At 42.5% G+C, this 22020-nt stretch overlaps 1 protein-coding gene and 1 pseudogene across 4 annotated transcripts; both read right to left on the reverse strand.

Moving 5' to 3' along the window:
- Positions 1-652: 652 nt before the first annotated feature.
- Positions 653-21680, reverse strand: rufy3 (RUN and FYVE domain containing 3). 4 transcript variants are annotated; one of them, XM_087849501.1, is made up of 21 exons: positions 21620-21680; positions 20908-20995; positions 20127-20198; positions 16387-16683; positions 10845-11018; positions 10510-10627; positions 10252-10353; positions 9167-9290; positions 7854-7918; positions 7401-7466; positions 7251-7320; positions 7045-7134; positions 6872-6955; positions 6414-6581; positions 5623-5720; positions 4563-4682; positions 2837-2963; positions 2683-2753; positions 2576-2603; positions 2372-2446; positions 653-1735 (listed from the first exon to the last, which is right to left on the reverse strand). In XM_087849501.1, exons 2-21 carry the CDS (start codon positions 20942-20944, stop codon positions 1592-1594), a joined length of 2130 nt encoding a protein of 709 aa, XP_087705627.1. In that variant the 5' UTR covers positions 20945-20995; positions 21620-21680; the 3' UTR covers positions 653-1591. The 4 variants fall into 4 exon arrangements, with proteins under 4 accessions (XP_087705627.1, XP_087705628.1, XP_087705629.1 ...); XM_087849502.1 differs by lacking the exon at positions 21620-21680 and having other exon boundaries at positions 20908-20997; XM_087849503.1 differs by lacking the exons at positions 20127-20198; positions 20908-20995; positions 21620-21680 and adding an exon at positions 16771-16982.
- Positions 17233-19397, reverse strand: LOC148100344 (zinc finger MYM-type protein 1-like; annotated as a pseudogene).
- Positions 21681-22020: the final 340 nt, after the last annotated feature.

The raw sequence follows: 22020 nt of genomic DNA on the forward strand, positions 1-22020 counted from the left end.
TGATTTTATTCTGGAGGTTTGCATCTCCACTTTAAAATGAAAGAGAGGCGAACACTTGTAAATGCTCATGTTTATTGTAAGCCAAGAAGCTGTTTCACTTCACCTGTTAATCATCATCAGCCACAAAAAAATAAAGATTTAGTTTTTAAATCAACAGAACATAAGTTATAAACCTGTCTTCACTTTACCTCAGCCAGGCAGAGCCGTGCATCAAAAGTGCTGAAACACATTCAGTTTATCCAGAGCAAAAAGCCTTCAGTCTAAAAATTTACCTGCTACAGTTTAAAACACCAGACTCAGATGTGACTTCATGCTAAATGACTGATTTTAAGCCTTTTTGTTAATGACACTTCTAATACACAACAGCATGAAAAAAAAAAAAAGCAGCTTTGAACTTAAGAATCAGGTGATTATTTGCAAAATACATTTATTATTTCTCATTACATGAAACCAGCTGAGCTTAGCATAAAGAAGGGAAACGAGATCAAAACAGCTCAGGAAAAGTGCAGACTAACACAACGTTGCAAAAATGAAACACTGCGCTGACGGGAGCAGCTGTTCCTGAACAGCACCGGGACTGAAACGTGCAAACCTTCGATCAAAACTCTGATCTTGCTGTTTTCACTGACTTGCTTGTTGAGGTTGAGTCTCCATGAACAGCTTTAAATTGGTCTCCATTTTTAAAGCTTTACCAATATTAAGACAAGACAAACTCAGCTTCTAAAATAGTTCCAAAGATGAAGAATTTGATTTTTATTGTGAATGACTTTGAATCAATGTCCAAGTTTCCAGCACAACACTGGAAACTCAAATTGGCGTGTTGACCTCTTATGGTGAATTTGGTTATTTATGCTAATACTCTAACAGTCATATTTAAGCAAATAGAGACAATAGATATCAGCGTTTTCATCTTTTATCTCTGAAAGCAGAGAATAATCATAACTGTTTCTAAGTCTCACACAACATCGTTGTGGATTTTTGGTGATCTGATTTCATTCCAGTTTATAATTCCCAGAATCTGCTCCACTCTGGAAATAAACACTTTAACTTTTTTTATATATATTGCATGAATTTTTATTTTATTTTTTATTTTTAAAACAGTCTTTAAGGAAGTAATGACACATAACATGACAGCATTTGGTCATTTTGTTGACCGATTTTGTGACATGTGACGCCAGTTTAATCACAAAAGTGCATAAAGGTACGAGTAACTCCGTATCCTGATCTCTGAATCAGCCTCGAATTCCAGTTTTTCCTTTTTTATCTTTTAACACTGGGGATAAAAATATGTCAGTTAAACTTTTCATCACTTAGTGTCCATAAATGAGACGATTCTTTTATTTGTTTAAATCCAGCCATGTGAGGGAGAGCAAGTCTAGCTTAAAGACAGAAGCCTAAATCACCAACACGAACCAGAAAAGGAAGATAAATGGCTTCAGCTGTTTTTATTTTAAGGAAACCCTACACACACACACACGACTGATATATCTCACAGACCCCGTGATTCTTAGGATGTCTCAGGAAGTTGGGATTTTTTGGTTTTTAGGTACCAGTTTTGCACTCGAGCGTCTCTGCTGTGATGATTGTGGGTTCATGTTGGCGATGAACCGTATTGTTGGAGTAACAGCGAGTAGCAGGCGGTGCAGACCGTCTCTGGGAGAATGGAGGAAGGTAAAGGCAGCTCTTTGGACACGCAGCTCTCACAGAAAACGCCGCTGCAGTTCTTACACTGTTTCTGCAGAGAAGAAGAAAACCACAGCTGGGGACACGAGTTCTCCACCCATTCCATTTACAGCGCCTTATTCTTACTTTTTGGTTCTATGAGAGTAGCTTTGCATGACTCACAGATCATATTCATCTCATATTGAGCTTTGGTGCAGTCCACGTTAGCTCCTCCCCCTTCAGCACACACCCTGAGGGCCAGAACCGGCCAATCAAAGAGTCCGCTTCAGCCTTCTAAAGCCTGACCATAGATCATTGATTGGTTTGAGATCGGGGCAGTTTACTGACCACTGATCCAAAATGCTGACTATCTGTGAGTCTTAATAATCACTTTGCCCTTTGAGATGATCGTGCTGATCTTTGATGTGGGCCGTCCTTAAAAAGTGTGGGGACAAGAGGAGTTCCACCTCCTGTGGTCAGATTTATGAGATGGGAATGGATCCCCCACAATCAGGATTTGAGACTATTTGCATATGTTTGATATTTTTTTTGATACAGAAAATAAGTTTTGGAACAGCCGTAACAGCTTTAGGAAGTTCAACCCAAGAAAAACAGGAGTCAACTATTTAAAGAAGCTGTAAACTTTCAATGCCAAACAGAAAAATATTCTCGATAACTCAAGTTCAAAATGATCCTCAGTAATTTGTACCTTTGTCTTGAGGAGGGAGTCGGCCTGCTCACACATCGTACACATGGAAGGCTCGCTGATCTCCAAGAACGACTCCTGAGGAAGAACAACAAAAAGAAATAAATGCATGAGTCTCTGAACAGTGCAAAGACACACTGCCATCAGTACATGCTGACTGCTTCAGCATCCACTTATTAAAAGGCCAAACTTTCAGTCAAATCTCACCTGCTCATCCTCGTGGTGCGACAGGGACCTTCAAAGTTAAAGACATAAAAAAGAGAATTATTTTTCCATAAATTTCACTTTATTTTCTGAAACTCTGAGATACCTACAGGCTGGTTTTGTCCTCCGGGCCACTCTGTAACTGGTCTTTCTCCTTCACCGACGGGGATTCTGCGAGTTGCTGTTAGAAACACAGTCATAAGCCACCAAAGCACAGCTGACAGCTGTTCGTCGGACATATCGTTAATGTGAGAATCCACGTACTGTTGGCACATCCTCTGGTTGTCTCCTGTCGATCCGCGGAGTGCTGGACTGAGGTGCCGAGGAGGCACCGAGGTGATGCTCGCTCTTTCGATCGCGACCTTTTCTCAGCTCTCGCTCCAGATTAGACCTGAAACAGCAAAATAAGCCAAAGAATAGAAACGTATAGTTCAGTGACGACAGTAATTAATAAACATATCTGGAGCAGAAAAAGGAACAACGGGGAACCTCCAAGGTTATAGCATGTTATACATCCTGTGTAACTGAAATCTGTGAAACGTCGCTACTCAAAACTTTATAGAAACCACTCTCTGTATCGATGTGGTTTGATGGGCTACAGATCGTTAGTATTTGTACGTTTCTATTAGGGGTGTAACAATACTCGTATCGATATTGAACCGTTCGATACAGCGCTTTCGGTTCAGTACGCATATGTATGAACAATACAACATTTTTCATTTATTTTATCAACTTTTCTTCTGACGATGCTGTCTGTGTTGGGCGCTCAGTGGATCTGCGCTCGACAGTGCAGCCTAGGCGGAGTAGTCGAACGCAGATTCACCGAGCGCAGCACAAGCTAGCGAGACAGAAGTTAAGCTCGTTACAACATGGCAAACTGAACCTCCCCCACCCTCATTCAGATCTGGCGTTTGGAACTATTTTGGTCTTCATGTGACGTATGACCCTGAAGGTAAGCGTGTCATGGACTAAAGTAAAACAGTATGTTGGATGTGCCACACAATGCTTAATTACATGGGTGGGAACTAGTGTGTTAGCGCAGTTAGCTCGTTAACGTGTTGGCAGTCCAGCCCCACGCACGGGGCGATCGCAGTAGCTCGTTAACGGAGATTTGCCGTGTTGTGACCTTAACGTCATTTCAGATTAACGCTGACAGCACTAGTGGGAACACAACGAATATGACTGCACATTTACTCCAACATCTTCCTCGTGCAAAGACAAGTGGAAGCAGACAAAAACAACAAGCAGGCATGCTACAAACTTTAGCCGAGTCATTTAGACAGCCGTTAGCACATGATTCTCCTTATGGGGACCTGATATGTTTAATATGCTGCTGAGAATATAGCCCAGAAGAAGCGTATAGTATAGCTTTTATTTTGGAAAGAGACATTTCTCTGTAATAAACTCTCTTTTCCAAAGATGAGTGATTCCTCGATCAGATATTTATTTATTATTATTATTTTGTTGTTTCAGCAACATTAAATTTAAAAACTGTACTTTTGAGTTAAAATATATATATAATTTTAATAAATGACAAATTAAAAAGGCATGAACATTTTTTGTATTGGAAAAATATCGAACCGTGACACCAAAGTATTGAACCAAACCGTGAATTTTGTGTATCATTGCACCCCTAGTTTCTGTGGTTACAAATGCGCTTGCACAAGTTTGTGATGATCTCAATGAGAACACTGAGACCACAGAGTGAGAGTCTGACTGTTTTAACAAAGAAAGTCTGAAAGACTGATAAAATAGAGGAGTATTAGGGCCACGTTAAGAAAAAAATGTTCATTTTCAGCATAAACTCAAAATGTGGATTTGCCAACTGCCACGGCTCACAGCTTCTACAAAACGCCTCGTGTAGATGAGGTAGTGAAATCGTACTTCAGAATCTGTTTTAGTAATAAGGAAGCGATTTGTCTTCTTCCTCTTTGTTTTGGTCATCTCAGTGTTTCAAATGGAGCAGGACTAGTGAGGCGCCAGACTTTACCTTTGCTTCCTCAGCTGCTCCACCTCCACCTGCAGACTCTCGATTTTGTCTCCAAAGTCCTGCTTGAAGAGCCGGTTCGCCTCTAGAGCCAGGTCCCTCTCCTTCTCCGCCTGCTTGCATCTGGTTTGGGGTGAGCGGGTTAACATAAACTCATGGAAAAATAAAAATGTGATGAAGGGAAACATGGCTGGGAAGAGAGATCAACTCAAACTAAAATGCAAGAGCAACCTGGGACACGGTGACCAAAGACCATGAAGCAGACTCTGTTTGTTTAGCGTTTTATTAGCCTAATGATTACTACAGTTGACACCAAACTTATGTTCACATACAGTTTTAAATTATTCATTAATTTTGCCCCTTCCTTCTTCTGTGCTGGACGTTCAACTCCAACAAACCCCTCTGATATCTGGCGCCACACGCCACTTCTCTCTGTCGGTTGAGAATATCTGACAGCCTCAGGTTTGAGGACGAATCACATTACAGCAACTGTCAAATACTCAGCATGGGTTTATTGGCACATCAGTCCATCAGACACCTCTACTCATCTTATGTCTGACTAAAGCATTACCGGGGCAGTTTTTAGAAACGGAAATCTGAAGTAGAAATCTGATGTGGCGAACACATCTGGCAGGAAACACGAGGATTAAGGGGCTGCTAAAGGATCCGTTCAGTCCACACTAAAAGCTGATGCTGGAGCGCCGCTGCAGGAGGTCGTAAGAAGATGGTTTTTATTTTGTAACAACAAAGGAGCATCGTACAGAAAAGATAACATCCTAGTTTGGTTATTTCTATATTAGGCAGGGTTGTATGTTTGTTTTCAGACTCGTGAAAGCAGCGAGCTACTGCTGCAGCTGCAGCAGCTTCCCCGCTGCAGAGTTCAGGTTCCGGGCCTGCTTCGCCAAATGTTTGTCACTGATTTTTTCAAAACAACAGATGAACAAATGATGGAAAAAATTAAAGAAAAAGAAAGTGAAGAGAGACAAAATGCATCCATGAACATAAGAAATGTCATCTGGAAGCACCAAATGCACATCGTGCTGTAATAATAAACTAGCCTCACCTGGTCTCCAGCTGTTTTATGGTCCCTGACATCTGGTTCATTTTCTCCTCCATGCGAACGATGATCTCACTCTTCTGTTTCGAGCTGGCATCGACACTCTGCAGAAGATCATCCAAACTAGTCAACTGATGTCTTTCCTCCATTTACACTCAGATTTGTGTGAAAAGAGATTTTTGGGGATCTAATCCTCCACCTGCTCGTCATCCCTAGAACAGCAGGTGGGAGGATCGGGATTAGGCGGCTGTGAAGACCAGGGGTCCGAAAAAGGAAGGACAGGTGGACGGATGAAATATCTGATAAATGCGACCAGTTAATGCTGATAAGACGGCAAGAAATCCAAATTAAGAGACTAAACTCAGAGCAAAAGTGAAGCTCACCTGTGCACCTTTTAATCTGAGGCCAGATTGAAAACCTTTTCCACCTGATGTGTTCAACTAAACTAGTTGCTATCGTCCATTTTATTCTTGCTTTGTGGAACAGTTTCAGTCTTCTTGCAGTTAAGCAGACCTTTGAACTTTCTCATTGAACTGGCCTCCTCTTTTCTGCCTTAACTGAATAAAAATGCCAAGTTCTTACTGTCAGTCACTATCGACTGCTGACTGCACGTTATTCTAGACAGGAAGTGATGCTTTATCATTTCACAGAGAGCTAATAGTGAAATTAACCACCTACAAGTTTCTGGGAAAAGCTGAAATCTACGAGTGAAGCCCTGAGAGACAAAAGTGGATGTGCGCCTTTTAAAAGCAGCGTCCTCACAATCAGACGTGAGAAGCTCCGCCTCACCGCCTCACCTGTGACTTGTGCGTTAGCTGTTGGTTGATGGCACGAAGGTCTTCCAGCTGCTGTCTGAGCTCCACCAGAGCGTCCTGCTTCTCACAGACGTCTTTCTCCAGCATCTTCATGGACAGCTCCATCTCCTGCTTCATCCCGATCTGCATCTCCAGCTCCTTCTCCACATCCTGCACACAAGTCAGACTTTGTCAGTTAGAAGAATATAAGCATGAATGTCCTAATTAAGCTCTAAGCTAAATGGACTGAATTTGGACTGTGCTGACTCTTTCTCCACATAAGCTTTGTTGTATTTGTGTAAATGGCAGCTAAAATAAAAACACTAAACAGGCCAAGCACATTTGTTACTATTAACTACAAACTTAGTCAGCAGATGACACGGCTACATGTGTAATCCCTCGCTGGCATCAACGCCTCAGCGACTTAAAGCTACACAAAGACTCAAACAGCTGAAACGCACCAGTCGAAGCAAAGTTTCCTCTTTGAGCTGCTTGCGTGTTTCCCCCAGCGCCTGTCCGTCTGCTGCTGAATCACTTCTTAATGCCTGAAGAAAAAAGGAACGCTTGCTTTTACTACAAGTTTCCAAATGCTCGAGTCAGCTGCTGCATAAACCGGCAGATAAGCAGCGTTCACCTTTCTGGACTCCAGCTGATATGAGCTCTCCTCCTTTACTCTCTCCACGTCTTCTTGTAAAGTGATGATCCTGTTATTCGCCACTGCAAGCTGCAAGGACAGAAATCAACAAAGCAGCTTGGTAAACAGGAAGTCCCTGCAGCCGGGCAAAAACATGTAAGGCTGACATTTAAAGAGATTTTGAAGATTATCATTGTGAGACTCGCCTCTTCTGTCAGCTTCGTGTTGGACTTTTCCAGAGCGTCCACTTTGGCCTGCAGGTTATTTACCGACGCGCTGTAAACAGGCAGAAAGCAGGTGAGTCACCGAGCTCGCCACGGTGAGGAGAGCAAAGTGAGCGCACCTCCCCGACAAACCTTAAATGTCTGTTCAGCTCCTCCACGTAGTTCTTCTGATCGAGAATCGCTGTGATCTGACCGTCCCTGAAAACGCACAAAGAGAAACGTGCAGTTAGCCGCCAGGCACACAAACACACAGCAACTACACAACTATAGAAATCTGACAGAAAATCTCACACTGGTGCAGCATTTTTAAACTGTTTGGGCTAAAATGTGTTTCAGGAACAGAAACGGAAGAATTTTCAGATTTTCTCTCTTTTTCAATATTCAAGTTTAAAGGCCACACATTGGAAAAAATATGGTCCGAAGGCTGGAGCTCAATCCAGCCGACCAAATAAAAGAACACTTTCTGTTAATTAAGTTCAAGACAAATGCTGTCAGTCACAGAGGTAGGAGTGAAGCCAAAACAAAACACGCTCCGATTACAGGCCCACAGTTACTGCTGATGGGACTCGAGGAGCCAGGACTCACCCCTCCACGCTCTTGCTGCTGTGTCCACCGTCCTTTAGGTACATGGAGAAATCGATCACCCCAACCTGCAGATGTTATAAGAAAAAAGGCAAAAAACAAATGACAGGAGGCATCCTCGTATGTAAAACAACTGAAAGTATGTGTGGAAAGTCTGCAGGCTGAAATATTTTAGTCTCCAAGCTCAGGCGACATTCCTCACAGTCACTCTGGACTCCCAACCTGAGAGCTGAACATCTGACTGACTACACCTGCGAGCTGCTGCAACAAGAACAACCAGGAGCTGCACTGCTCAACATTTTAATGTTTATGAAGCAGAGCACTGCGCCCCATTACATTGCTCTTAATTCAGTTGTGCTGCTGCTGTGTAAAGGAAACATCGCTGCACTTCATATTTAAATGATCTGAACAGATGGTTTAACTCAGGGTGGGGAACTCCAGGCCTCGAGGGCCGGTGTCCTGCAGGTTTTAGACGTGTCCTTGATCCATCACAGCTGATTTAAATGTTAAATGACCTCCTCAACATGTCTCGAAGTTCTCCAGAAGCCTGGTGATGAACTAATCATGTGATTCAGGTGAGTTGACCCAGGGTGAGATCTAAAACCTGCAGGAGACCTGGAGTTCCCCACGCCTGGTTTAACAAAAGGCTTTTGTTGGCATTTTTAAGGGAAAATACTGACTGTAGGAAAAAACGAAACAACAACTCATTAGTGAGAGTTCAAATATACAGATATATAAATGCCATCTGGCCAAAATTTGAATGCCAAACAAACTTAATTCAATAATTCTAAATAACCACACCACAGTGTAGACGCTGTTTGCACCAAATCTGGACCAAACCCGGCCGACACAGACCAGATTTTTAAGACCGATACCATACAGGTGTTTGGTGATTTTAAAATGATGTTCTAATGTATGGAACATTTTTTGTCTTTCAGAAAAATGAAAACATAAACAGATCTCCCAAACATTTATTCGTTTACTCTTTCTAGCCAGTACACACCACATGCTTCAATCTTTGAAAGAGGCCACTTTAGACATTTCCAAGTAAAATGATGGATTATTTTCCTTTAACATGAACTTGTATCATGTCAGGCTGTTGGCGTTATTGCAGAAAATAACAAGCTATTTTACACATGTCATAAAGTCCATGTCTGGTCTGTGATCAGTGAAACTGAATTTGACGCGCTTGTTCATGTGGGCTGAGAGAAAACGATGCCACACCAGGGAGTGTGATGAACTTTCCTCTGCCTTACTTCTCATATAGTTTGAGCTGCTGTAAGTGGAGTTGGAGGTGAAGGTGAAAGCAGACTAACCTGCGAGTCCAAGTCCTCTCCCTTCATACACAGATTGGCATCGATGACATTTAATCCAACCAGAAGCCCGGCGATGACGGCGCCTTCCTCCTCCATCATCAACGCGTTTGGCTCGTAAAATTCACTACAGAGAAGAGACAGAGGGCTACAACGTCAGGCGGAAGGATTTTAGGTTTGTATAAAATACTACTGGAGCCAAAAACAAACAAACAAAAACCCCAAACAAACAAAAACTGCAGATCCTCAGATGGCCACTTGAGACAGGCTACACAGTGGGGTCAGGGGCTGAGGGAGGAACCAGGCCCAGCTGATGCCAAAGTCCAAGAACACTAATACAAACTGACTGATTACACACCTTAAACACACTTTGATTAAAACAGCTCGCAATCTGGATTTAGGGAGCTCATCGAGATAAAACACCTTGATAGGACGCTGATTTTTTCACCACAGTGTAAAGTTCAAAGTTGAACCTGCAGGTTCAAAAGCTTGTTGTTGAAAATTCAAAACCTTTAACAAATGGCATAAAAATAATGAATGCACTAAAATGAGGATTTACATGATCCATGTCATGCAGACAGAGTGTGGTATGAACTGTGGGACAACACTGTCTCCTTTCATAAAGGATGCTTCACTGTATCCTCTGCATAGGAGATCATATGAAGGAAGCACTGAAGCATCCTTCTTAAAAAAAGACTTTGACCAGCTGCTATTATTTCAGGGTCAGGTGACCTATCTGACTGCTCCACTGGCTGATATAAGATGTGCAGCAAGTGTTACAGTGTAACTGTTCTAAGCAACCAGGTTTGCTTCGTTATTAAAGGTTAAAGTTGTGCATTATCAGGAGCGCGGCTGCTTAAACATACAGGTGAATGAAGACTGTGCTGCAAGCTGCCTGCTACCTCCTCATCTGCTAAGAAAGTGTTTTTGCCTTCTGGAGAAGTTTAATGCAATTACCTGATAAATTACAATCATCTGTTATAATTAATGACTGATAGATGTTGTGGCTGCAGTGGTCAACAAGAGACACCACATTCATCTTTTCACATCAAGTCTTCGCCTCTGTGAATATTACGATCCAAACACACCTGAGCAGGTCCTTTCTATTGATGATGGTCTTCATATAGTCTGAGAGCTTCTTCTGCATTAAGGCCAGTCGTAACCAGGCGCGTCCTCTTCCTAGAGGAGTTCTGGTATCAAACATGGGAAGAGTGAGATGTGCACACACTAACAGCCTTTACAAGATTATGGCAGCTAGCAAAGAAGCTCCAGCTGCGTTCTCAGATGACATAATTAAAATCCAAGCAGAAGAGCCTTTTTTTGTAGGAAACTTTGAACAAACTCACTTGAGCCCAGGCAGGTCTTTTACGCTGGCAGTGATCTCTCCTGCCTCAGGCGTCAGCTTCTCAACCAACTCCAATGGTCCCCAGAAGGACTTGTTCTGGCCCAGGAAGGTCTTCTTAGCTGAAGATTGACAGACAACGATGAGACGGACAGACTGAGAGCGTGCATACAGAAAGAGCAAAAACACACTGGCTTCAATACAGTTAAAAGGAAACTAAAGCCGGAGTTTAAGACTAAATATTCCTCACAGCTATGTCAACTGTACATTTTAATCTCTCACATCTCACTGTCAAAAACTGTAAAGAGTTATAAAACACAACACGAATGCAGTTTTTACTTTTCAGCCCGTGTTTCAGACAGTGCTCCATCACGACAAAGAACTGCTGCAGAGGTGCATAGTCAGAGTCGAGCGTGCGTCCCAGGTTGAGCGCAGACTCGATCAGGCCCTTGATGCTCAGTTTGGCCATGTTCATCAAGTTAAGCCTCTCGATTGCGATGGGATCCTTGGGATCTAAAAGACGGAGAAAAGGAAACAGACTTTTATCATTCTTACCTTCAGAATTTAACAGCACAAATAAATCAGGAACTAAACTCTGTATTTCTTAAACAGAAATTTTAAAAAAGTCAGTTTCCAGGAAGGTGAAATAAAGAATACACAGCACGACAACAAAGACTCCATCATTACAAACAGCTAAAAGAAGACAAACTCCAGGACTTACTGTGAAAAACCTTGTAAATCTGAAGATTATATACAGTTTTAATATAAACTATAAAATGTGTCTGCAAGAGAAATAGTCTCAATTAAGAGAAAGTTTAATACAGTCCACTCGTTCTGCACGCCTGATCCTGATCTATTATTTACGTCAGCATTTAACACAGAGAGGCTTTTAGTGGAGGTGCTCTATGCTGCCCTGCAGATTTGTTTACATTATTAATACAGTTACACATTTAAAGTTTACATTTGCAGTGCAGCATCTTATTCTCTAACGCAAAATGTAAACAAATTAGCAAAGATCCTCGGCATGCTGGTATTACAACTGTATAAATTAGTTTTATAATATTAATGCTGAAAGTAAAATACAAAATTTTAGAAAACTGGAAAAAAGATTCAGGCAACTAAACAACGAGACACTGAGAAATACTGAGCTGGTTCAGGAGGACGGCGTGACTTATCTGGGTATTTTATAGCGGCTACTGGTCTGCTTGATTAAAAACCATTTTCTCCACCATCTCTATCTGGTGTTTTCCTTTGCAGCGACAGAAACAAAGAGCCAAGCTTTGTCATTTATCGTTGGGGTTTTTCCCCATGTGTCAATCTGAATTGTTTAAAAAAAGAATTAAAAAAAGAAGAAGAAAGTGCCCATCTTTTATAACGCTTTCAGTGGAAACTACAGATCCATAAGCTTCCACCTCTGAAAAGTGACACCGACGCTTTAGCTCCTTAAAGCTGCATTCTTCCTAATGCAGCCAGCAGGGGGCGATACTAGCGGCTGTAATAAGGTCTTTGACTCAGTACGCGTCTGTAGGAAAACAACCTTCCTTTATCTTTCTTTCTCTAACAACCTTATAGGATATATCACAAGTTTCAGGTCTTAGTAAATACAACATGAAGCTCATTTGTTTTAATGTTACAATTAAGACTTAACCCTGGAGAACCCATGGGGTCAGATTTGACCCCATGGGTTCCCTAGTAAACCAATGGGGTCGGCTCTGACCCCACTGGTTCTCCAGGGTTAAAAAGGTGGATAAAGCAGAGCATGCTCTATTGTGTGGCGGATAAGTGTGCAGTGTCCCTCAGCTTCAGATCCAGCCCTCACTTGTTACCTCCAGTTTTTAAAACCACCAAGAGTGGTGGTGGAATCACATGGCAGGATCTCGCCAACCAATATGTGACGTCACGCTGGCTACATCCATCTTTTTATACAGTCCATAATAATAATAATAATAATTATAATAATAATAAACATATCATGAACAGTTATTATATATATTATGTGCATATGTTTAAAATATAAGATGTCCTGCATCTGTCCCTGTGGCTCTGAATCAGTCTGTTTGAGAAAATGTTCAACAGGATGGTAATGATTACACGTCTCCCATAAAAAGGTTTGACACTACCAGTGCTATGATAGATTTTTTAAGCAACAAACTTGTGCATGTTGTCGTCATCAATAACAAGAACCTCAGAAACCGATGCAAAGTGAGTGAAGAGGAGAGAGAACGAAAGCCTAAAGCAGATGTTTCTGTTGTCTGTTAATGGGCTTCTGTAATGTCATTAAAGTGGACTCTTCAGCGGTGTAGGCTGAAAGCTGCAGCGCTTCATTTGCCAACTGAACTGCCTACGAGTGCTGCCAGCTGGCCTGCTCGGTGCTGAGAGTAGGTGTGGCAGTTTTAAAAACAATAAAAACAGAGCACAGTTATCTGTTTACAGTCAGGCTTGTGTTTGCTGCCAAATCTATAACTGGCTGCATTCTGCTTTGTCAGTGGGAGAAACTAAATGAAAATCATCAGCACACAAACATGTTTGTTCTGTGCGACTGGGATCTTCTGTAAGGAGCAACAGCTACCAAGTGCTTGAATCCTCCCAGCAGGACCTGGCTGCTTTGTTGTCCGCCCCTGGCTTATTTATAAGTGGCGTCATCCTGCTGCGTAACCCTCAAACAAATCAAACCCGTCGTGACACAGCTCGCACCGTTCACCGGGTGAAATATGTTGCTTCTGGTGTCCGCGATGCACACCACCACGCCCTAACACATATCGCACTGTGCTCACAAACACTTCCTCAAACGTTGAGCTAATCTGTCACGTTACCTTCATGGACCGGCTCGGGGTCTGGCGTGAGCGAGATGTCGTTGAGCTCGCGGAGGCACAGCCACTCGCCATCGACAGAGACGCGAAAGTTGCACAGATAAATGGTCTCCCTGGCAGCCTGGGTGATCTTGTCTGTGGTGGGAGTCGGGGTTTCGCTCTGAGGCGTCAGATCAGACATGATGACTCAGCTCGTGCGAGGCAAAACCAACACCACCGAAGGGGAAAAGGGAGGGGGGGGGGTACAAAAGATGCAGGAGCTTTGCGTTCCAACAGCCAGAGAAGGCCAGAAAAACAAGAGGATGAAAGATGAAAAGAGAATCAGAGGAAGAAACAAAGAGGACAAGACGGGAAAGGCCCTTCAGCAGGTGTTAGAAAGGGTGCTCCTCCTCTTTATGCATGCATCCTCCTCTCCTCCTTGCTACAACTGAGTGAAACAGGCTGCTGTCTGTGCCTTCTACCTCCACCGCCTCCTCCTCTTCAGCCTCTTGTTATCCCCTTTTGTGCCGACTGGGGATTTAAAATGCAACAGAGAGCGCCGTGCTGAAAAATCACAGCCCTCCTCCGGTCAGCTTAGCACCGGTTCTCTGTGATTGGACTGCCTGCGCACCGCAGTGAATGCACTGGGTGGGTGTTGACCAAGATGGCTGACGGCAGCGCTGGGTACAGCAACACATTGTCACGTGAGCAGATGGTGCATGCGTAAAAAAAAAGAAGCTAAAATAAGGGGGGGAGGGGGGTCCCCGGAGTAACCAACCGAGGCTAATGATGCAGCAGAGGGCCTGTGTCTCTCTGAAGCATCAACAACATCCCCCCTCCTCCCAGTCTCGAACACGGGCCTGTCAGCTGGCTGCAGCAGAAAAACAGCAGCAGCAGTGAGCATGAAGGGCAATAAGGCCAAAGGTCCCACATGTAAGCGGGGGCCATCTATTTTTTATATATATATAAATCCCCCACCCATTTTGGTACAGCTTCCCTGTGCCTGACACCTTAAACATCGAGCTGGATATTGACGAATCAGATCATCTTTAGAGGACAACAAAAATAAACATGTGACAAATTAATTGAGAAAGTTTTCACTTTTTTGTTAATCGATTGCTTTGTTTGTCTGAAACGAACCTGTTTCCTCTTAGAAAGTAACACCATGTGTTCAGTATAATACAGTCAAAAACTGCAGTTGCTCTAATGTTCACACGAGGCTAGAAAAGTGAGTCAATCCTCACAGATGTGTTAAAACCTCCAGTTTTACAGCAGAAAAACATGTTTATAGCATGTACAGTAAACAGCTTAGTTTCCATATTGTAACAACTTTATGGAGACAATTATTTTATACGCTTTCTACTTCGATTGACAGCCATCTGATCACAGGTGACTGCAGCGTAACCAAACTGAACCTCTCTACCATGTTGCTTTGGTATTCTGGGGGCAGTTTAAAGATGCTAAGGCACATAGTGCACAGAGGTCGCCAACTTTCTCCAGAGTTAATCGGTAGGACCTCAAACTTCCTGTTCCTTCAGATTAGATCAAGAGCAGTGCACACAGAGCTTTGTGGAATGTGTTTACATCCCTGAGCAGCTGCATCCAAGCCTTATATCACCAAGTGATATAAGATGCAGTGGTGTAAAGGATACCGCTACTAGACTCTAGTGGATTGGGCACATTTTCTCTGGAGTGGTGAATCACACTTCTCCGTCTGGCATTGCGATGGATGAGTCTGGGTTTGGCGGTTGCCAGGAAAGTGGTACTTGTCAGACTGTAGTGGGCCAAGTGTAAAGTTTAGAGGCGTTTCTACGATTATGCCGGGGGCTGTTTTTCAGAAGCTGGACTTGGCCCAAAGGAACTCTTAGCGCTTCAGCATACCGAGACATTTAGGAAAACTTCATGCTCTGGGCATTTTGGGAACAGTTTGGGGAACGCCCTTTCCTGTTCCAACATGAAGGCACACCACTGCACAATGCAAGGTCCACAAAGACATGAATGAGAGAGTTTGGTGTAGACGAACTTGACTGGCCAGCACTGAGTCCTGACCTCATCCTGATAGGACACCTTTGGGATGAATTAGAGGGGAGACTGTGAGACCACCCTCAGTGTCTGACCTCACAAGGAGAAGTCAAAAATCCCCATAAACACTCCTAAACCTTGTGGAAAACCTTAGAAGAGTTCCAGCTTTCATAGCTGCAAAGGGTGGGCCAACATAGCATTAAAGCCTATGAATTAAGAATAGGATGTTACTCAAGTTTTATACTGTAATGTTATGGACAGACATTACTGACCTATTGCCTACATTTATTTAAGGTCTCTCTGCAAGAGCTTTGGAAACTAAAAGTAAAAAGGATCTATATATCTGAAATGCCACAGAGACCTGTGTGCTGATAGAGAATGAAGATGTGAAAGCAAACAGGTATTTTAACAACAGGTTAACTCTGTCACGACCAACGACAGGACCAGTCAAAGACTCAATACCTCAGGAAGGTTTCTAACTGAATCAAGTGACCCTAAAGTATCTGCAGCCAGAATAAGAGCTATAACAAATACATCCACTCCTTTTAAGAGTTCCTGTAAATACTAAAGAAAGGTGTCTGAATGCTTCCTTTATTACCTCCTTTAACAGAGGACACACTGGACAATCCCTTTATGAAAGGAAAGTACACAACACCACCCAGAAGCTCACCACAGCACATAAAATTAAATCATCAACATGAGCCAGAAGTGATGCTCATCATGTTAATCAGTCAACCAAGCCTGTCAAAACACATGACACATGTTGACACGTTAGCCGAGAAACAACACAGAAGAAAACACAGCGGCTTTTACTTTGCAGGCAGAAATCTGAAGCTGAGAGTCAACAATCATGTGATGTAGCTTATTCTCTCCCCAGCTTTAGCTCCGATAACTCCTGGTACTTTACTGAGTTCATGTGTCAGCAAGGTGTTTGTTTACGGACGTTGGAAAGTTAGCCAACAATGCTAGCAGCACAAACTGCAGCGTTACAGTTGGTATTCTCAGTGTATTAGGAAGCTAGTGTTAGCTGTCAGGGAAACGTGTACTTTTTGAAGTTGGTCAGCACTTACTTCGTCGCCTCGATTCGATTCGTTCAATCTGGAAGTCATACTGTCGAAGCGGAGCGGGCGGCAGCGATCCAGCCTTTGCGAAGCGCAGGTTGGACGAGTTTAAAGCCTCCTTGAAGTAAATCACTGAGGTCGGGGAGAGAGTTTCGTCCGGGCTGTCAGTGTGTCCGTTTTCATCGGAGGAGTTTTGTTTGTCGGAACTTTCTGAAGAAGACCGCAGAGGAAGATCTCCCGGCGGCATATCCCGCTCCGCCATCCTCTCTTCGGTCAAATTCGTCTCATGTGACCGGGGAAGGGGGGCTGTCGGGCAGTACCAAGCTAGTTAGCTGCGGTTAGCTTCTGCAGACATGCACTGAGGTGATTAGCAACAGCTGGATAGTGACTCACTTGACAGCAAAACCTCTCTAGTAATCACTCCGCCTTTCGTCCTGTCCACCACGGCCTCTCCATGACCCGGAAATAGCCACGTCTCAGCATTTTGGTCAGATTTGTTGCCAATTTTGCGAGAGTTTAGGCGCTGTGTCAGCTGTCTTTTACATACACAGAGCCCATGCACGAAGCAAGATTTGACACCAGCAGCAGAAGCACGACTGGGAACGTCCTCCTATGTTTCCCATGATACATTGCGAAACATGTCGCATTAAAGGAGCCTTTTCTGTGCTCTATTTTTATCTTAAGTGTGTTAAAAATAGACCCTGCAAGCATTTAGGTGTATAAATAGCGCAGTTTGTTGTAGAAGATAAAAAGTAAACTGTCATTTTTCCCCACTAACAAAGACTTTAGCTAACACTGATGTGGCAGCTAAAAGCCTAAAAACACACAAAAGCTGGATTATAGCCAGAGGCGGAGCCAGACATGGTATACACCCGGGGCTTAGCCCTAAAGGGTAATACGCATGTGGGGTGGGGGTTGGAAATGACAAAAAACCTGCTGTGAAGTTGAAGATTTATTAGGCTGTGTTGTAAGCTTTAAAAAAAACTTAATATGAGAAGAAAAAAAAAAATCACATATGCAGCTTAAAAATAGTTTTTTACTTAAACAGCAAGGCAGAACGAAATTAGGGCTGTTTCAAGATACAGGGACTAAACCCCAATTCATCCACACACAGAACTGATCCGGAATGGAAACAGTAGAATAACAGTTCAAAATCAGGACTACTTTAGGACTTAACCAACAAAGAACCAAAATCAAAACTAGATGACAGTAGCACTAAAAATCATCACAGATCTGCACTACACTGACAACCCCTCTTTATTGTGGTAACATGAGATTGCATCTTCGAGGCTTGAGTTTTGCAAACCTATCAATGACATTTTCAGGGTCAACATTATCCAAGTACTCCTTTTCAATAGATAATATGGCCAAATCATTCAGCCTCTCTTCTCCCATGGTTCTCCTTAGCCACATGTGGAGACGACGCAAGGCACTAAACGAGCGCTCACAGCTGCAGCTGCTGACAGGAATGGTTAGTGCAATTCTAAAGATGACCTTCAGAGTTGGGAACATGTCCTCGTCAAGCAAGTGGAAGGCAGTTGTGATGTCGCAAATGTTCTCTTTTTCCATTTTTCTTTTCATGAAGTTTTTTGCCACAACAAGTTCTTCAGGCTTTATCGTCACATGGTAGTGTGCCGCAATGGGTTTTAAGGCATCTTCGGAAAGGAATGTTGGGGAGGATGGATTGCATGCCTGAATGCCCTCCATTATTTTCTGTCCTGCCCCAGAAAATCTGTCTGCTAGCTCCTGCAACATTCGGTCCAAACAAGGAAAGAATATCTCGCACCTAAACTCTGCTGAGCTTGCGAGATTTGATGTTGCACCACAGCTGGACTCAAGTACAAATCCTTCGAGTCTTTTCTGTTTGTGTCGTGCTCCCTGAGGAATCTGGATGTTGTAGCTTCCACAAATGTCCATGGCCTTCTCAAATATTTCCTCAGCAGCAGCCTCTGTGCGCAGTTTACTTAGTGTATCAACTACCGACATCTTGTACTCCACAGCTTTGCCCATGTCTAGCCTTTCTCCCTGCAGGTAGCGGTGCAGGCCTTCAGTGATGCCAGGCAGCTGTGAGAACATGATTAACATGTACACAGTCTTGGGTTTTGACAGCTTGGACAAGATCCCTTTAGCAATAGGAGTGTTTGTGGCTTCGAGAGTTGCTAAAACTGCAGAAATGTTGTTGAGAAGGGCTTTGACGGAATTTACTTGGCAGGCCCATCTTGTGTTAGAGAGCTGAACAAGCTCAGATGCAAACAGTCCAAGGTCCTTTTGCAGTTCCTTAAACTTTGTGTGGTTTACCAGGGAGGTGTTGAAAAATGTGTAGACATTTTGGACCAAAAGTCCAAAGAAGTCAGAAGCAGCTGGAATAACCTTGCATGTATGGCAAAGGACAAGGTTGAGCTCATGTGCATAGCAGTGCACATATACTGCTTCAGGGTGTCTGTCTGAAACGGGCATGCACACCACCCACAGCACCACTCATGACAGATGCCCCATCATAGGATTGAGCAACACAAAGTCACTGAGCGTGTGATACTGCAACAGCTCCTCAATAGTGTCTGTAATGCACTGTTCATCAAACCTTTCTAATTTCCGTAGATCAAGAAAACATTCTTTGACATGGCCTTTACATGACACAAAACGTACACACACTGCAAGCTGTTCCGTGTGCCCATCTCCAGCCTCATCAGCCATAACAGAGTACATCTGAGCTTCCTTCATCTCTTTAACTATATTTCCAGTTATTTCATGTGAAATACTGGTTATCATCTCATTTTGTGAAAAATGAGACAGATAGGTAGTATGTGAGACAGGACTGTAATTTTTCAAAAATGGATCAAATGTTTTCAGCAGCTTCATGCACTCAAGGAAGTTGTCTTGATTATGACTGGATTCCTGCTCATCATGGCCACGGAATGGCATTCCTTGTTTTCCAAGGAAACTTGTTACAGCTAAGATCCTGTGGAGATACTGTCGTCTCTCTGAAATCTCTGCTGCGCTTGCTGATCTAATGTTGCTCAACAACGTCACCTTGGTTTTTTGTGGTCTTAAAGCTGTGCCAGCAGATCATAGAAGACGAATGGCTGGAACTCTATAGTGCTCCCTAAAGGCATTTAAAGCCCTCTTCCAATTGCAGAACCCTGAATGACTGAGGCCATCTTTTTTTAAAGTATTCTGCTTCCCAAAAATGCGACATGAAAAACAAAAAGCCAAGTTCCTCACAACAGAATACTCCAGCCATGTAAACTGTTCAAACCAACTCTTATTGAACGCCCTCTGCTGGCCTCCAAACTGGCTCAGCGGATATTGTGGGAGGACATTTTGTCTTGGATCACTTTCTAGAGTTCCTAAATCATCTCCTGCTGCTCCTTCCAATAAACCTCCTTCAGCTGTCCTTAACGATCCACCTGCTGCTTCCTGCTGTGATGCTGTTGTGTTTTGGTTTTCTCTCGCTTTCCTGATTTCCCCTGACCTCTCTGAATGATCAGAAAGAGAATCATTACTAATTAATGATCCCTCTGTATTTGTCTTTGTGAGTTACAAGTTTGTGCCATATTATTTTTAATTCTACCAAAGTACTCTATTTAGATTCAGTTTATATAACTAATTAGCCTTGTTGTGCAAATAAGTCGGCATAACTTAATAAATATAGAATTTGAAAAATAACAAACCTAAAAAGATACACTAGGTACAAGATACATGTTCTGATGTTTTGGCAAACAACCATTTGACTAACATATCTGTCTCACCTGGCTCTTGTTCCATTTCTCTTCTGTCCTCATCCTCATCCTCCTCTCCATCTCTGTTCCTCTCTCTTTGTGCTGACAATCAAGCCAAACACCAACATCATCAAATATACAGTTGAAACCAGATATTTACATACTCTTCAGATAAAAACACAAACACTTATTTAAGGTAAAACCTCAAATTAGACTAAATGTTTAATTTATATTTGTTAAATTTGAGAGTAAAGAGAGAAATTGTCTGTATTTCTTAATTGCAAATGACACCCAAATTGTATTCAAAACTGAGCCACACTTATGGAGCTCCACAACTCTGTTCCTGGTGTTTTGGTTGACATCTCTTGATTTTCCCATTTCAAAGAAACAGGTTCTGTGTTTTGCCTTATATGCATCCACAGCTGTGCCACCAATTTACTCACATGGACTCTACTAACCTATCAGAAGCTTCTTCAGCTCAGAATGGAATCGTCTGGAGTTTTCTTATTAATTAACAATAAACTTAGTGTATTTGTACTCCTAAATTTGATTAAAGTGATAAAAATAGACAGCTCTCTCTCTCTTTATTCTGACATTTAACTAATTTAAAAGATATTTCAATATTTATCTAAAACAAAAGTTTACTCTAAATTGATGTTGTACAGTAAAATGTTTTTATGTTTTCTCTCTAAAGTGTATGTAAATATCTGGTTACAAATGTGAATATACTCCTGTGTACTGAAATCCCTCTTGTTTTGCATAGAAATATACTGAACAACATACAAAGCATAATATATAAAATAACATTTACCTGAGTTTTTTCTTTGAAAGAAGCCTCTAATGTTCATTCTTATATTTCAGTACATAACTGAAACCGATTTAGTCGGGGAGGGTAAGAACTGAAAATATAAAATAAACACACGTAAGCTAGGCTACGTCCACACGTACACGGGTATTTTTGAAAACGGAGATTTTCCGTTTTCGTTTTAAAAAATAATCCCGTCCACACGTAAAGGCAGAAATGAAGGTAAACGCTGCTAGGAACATGCTAAAGCAACAGGTGGCGATATATTCCTAACCGTGCAGAAATGTTGGCCAATCAGAAGTCTAGAAGCCTCGGCGGGAAAAAGTAAACAAAGATGGGACATAGAAGCAGAACCGAGTCATATGTGTGGAGGGACAGTAACTGTGTGTGTATATGTAAGCATTTAAACACTGCAGAGAGTACAATTAACAGTAACAGTATTGTAGAAATTCATTTCACCGAAACAATAACGTGGCGCACAATGTGACGTCAAAAAATGCGCACACCTTTTTCAAAAATACCCGGGTACGTGTGGACGTAGCCTAAGACTCTCTAAAAAAAAATAGCATTTGTTCGGCTTTTCATTTCGCCATTTGTTGATTCACTTGAAGAACAAGTAACGTAATATATGAGTCAAGTGATCAGTTTGACATCAGTCTTTCGTGATACACCGTCATATTTACATTATTTGTACAGTACGAATGATTTGCTTTGGTACCTGGTCAAACTTCAGCTCTCCTCTCACTGCCTTGCTGCGTTTCTCCAACAGCTCACTTGCAGGCAGCAGCTCCCCCCCGCCCCCTCGCTTAGTGCCTGAGCTCGGATCATACCAATATTAGGGGGGGGATTTACGCACAGTCGTAAATTCCCACAGTGTGAACTATGTGCTTCGAATATTGTGTGTAGTTTTTGTTTTATACAGTTGTCAGCCAGGGATCTAACTATGAAAAAATTACACTCCAAAAGACCCCGGGCTTCTGACAAAACAATCCGGGCTTAAGCCCAGTAAGCCACCCCCCCCCGCTCCGCCACTGATTATAGCTGAAAGCTGTACAGTGGTTCAAATTATGAATGAATCACATAAAGAAAAACTTTCCACATGTTTTATATCTTTTCTTA

Source organism: Neolamprologus brichardi, chromosome 12 (genome assembly GCF_056152115.1).
Source record: "Neolamprologus brichardi isolate AB-2024 chromosome 12, ASM5615211v1, whole genome shotgun sequence".
Classification (NCBI taxonomy): Eukaryota; Metazoa; Chordata; class Actinopteri; order Cichliformes; family Cichlidae; genus Neolamprologus; species Neolamprologus brichardi.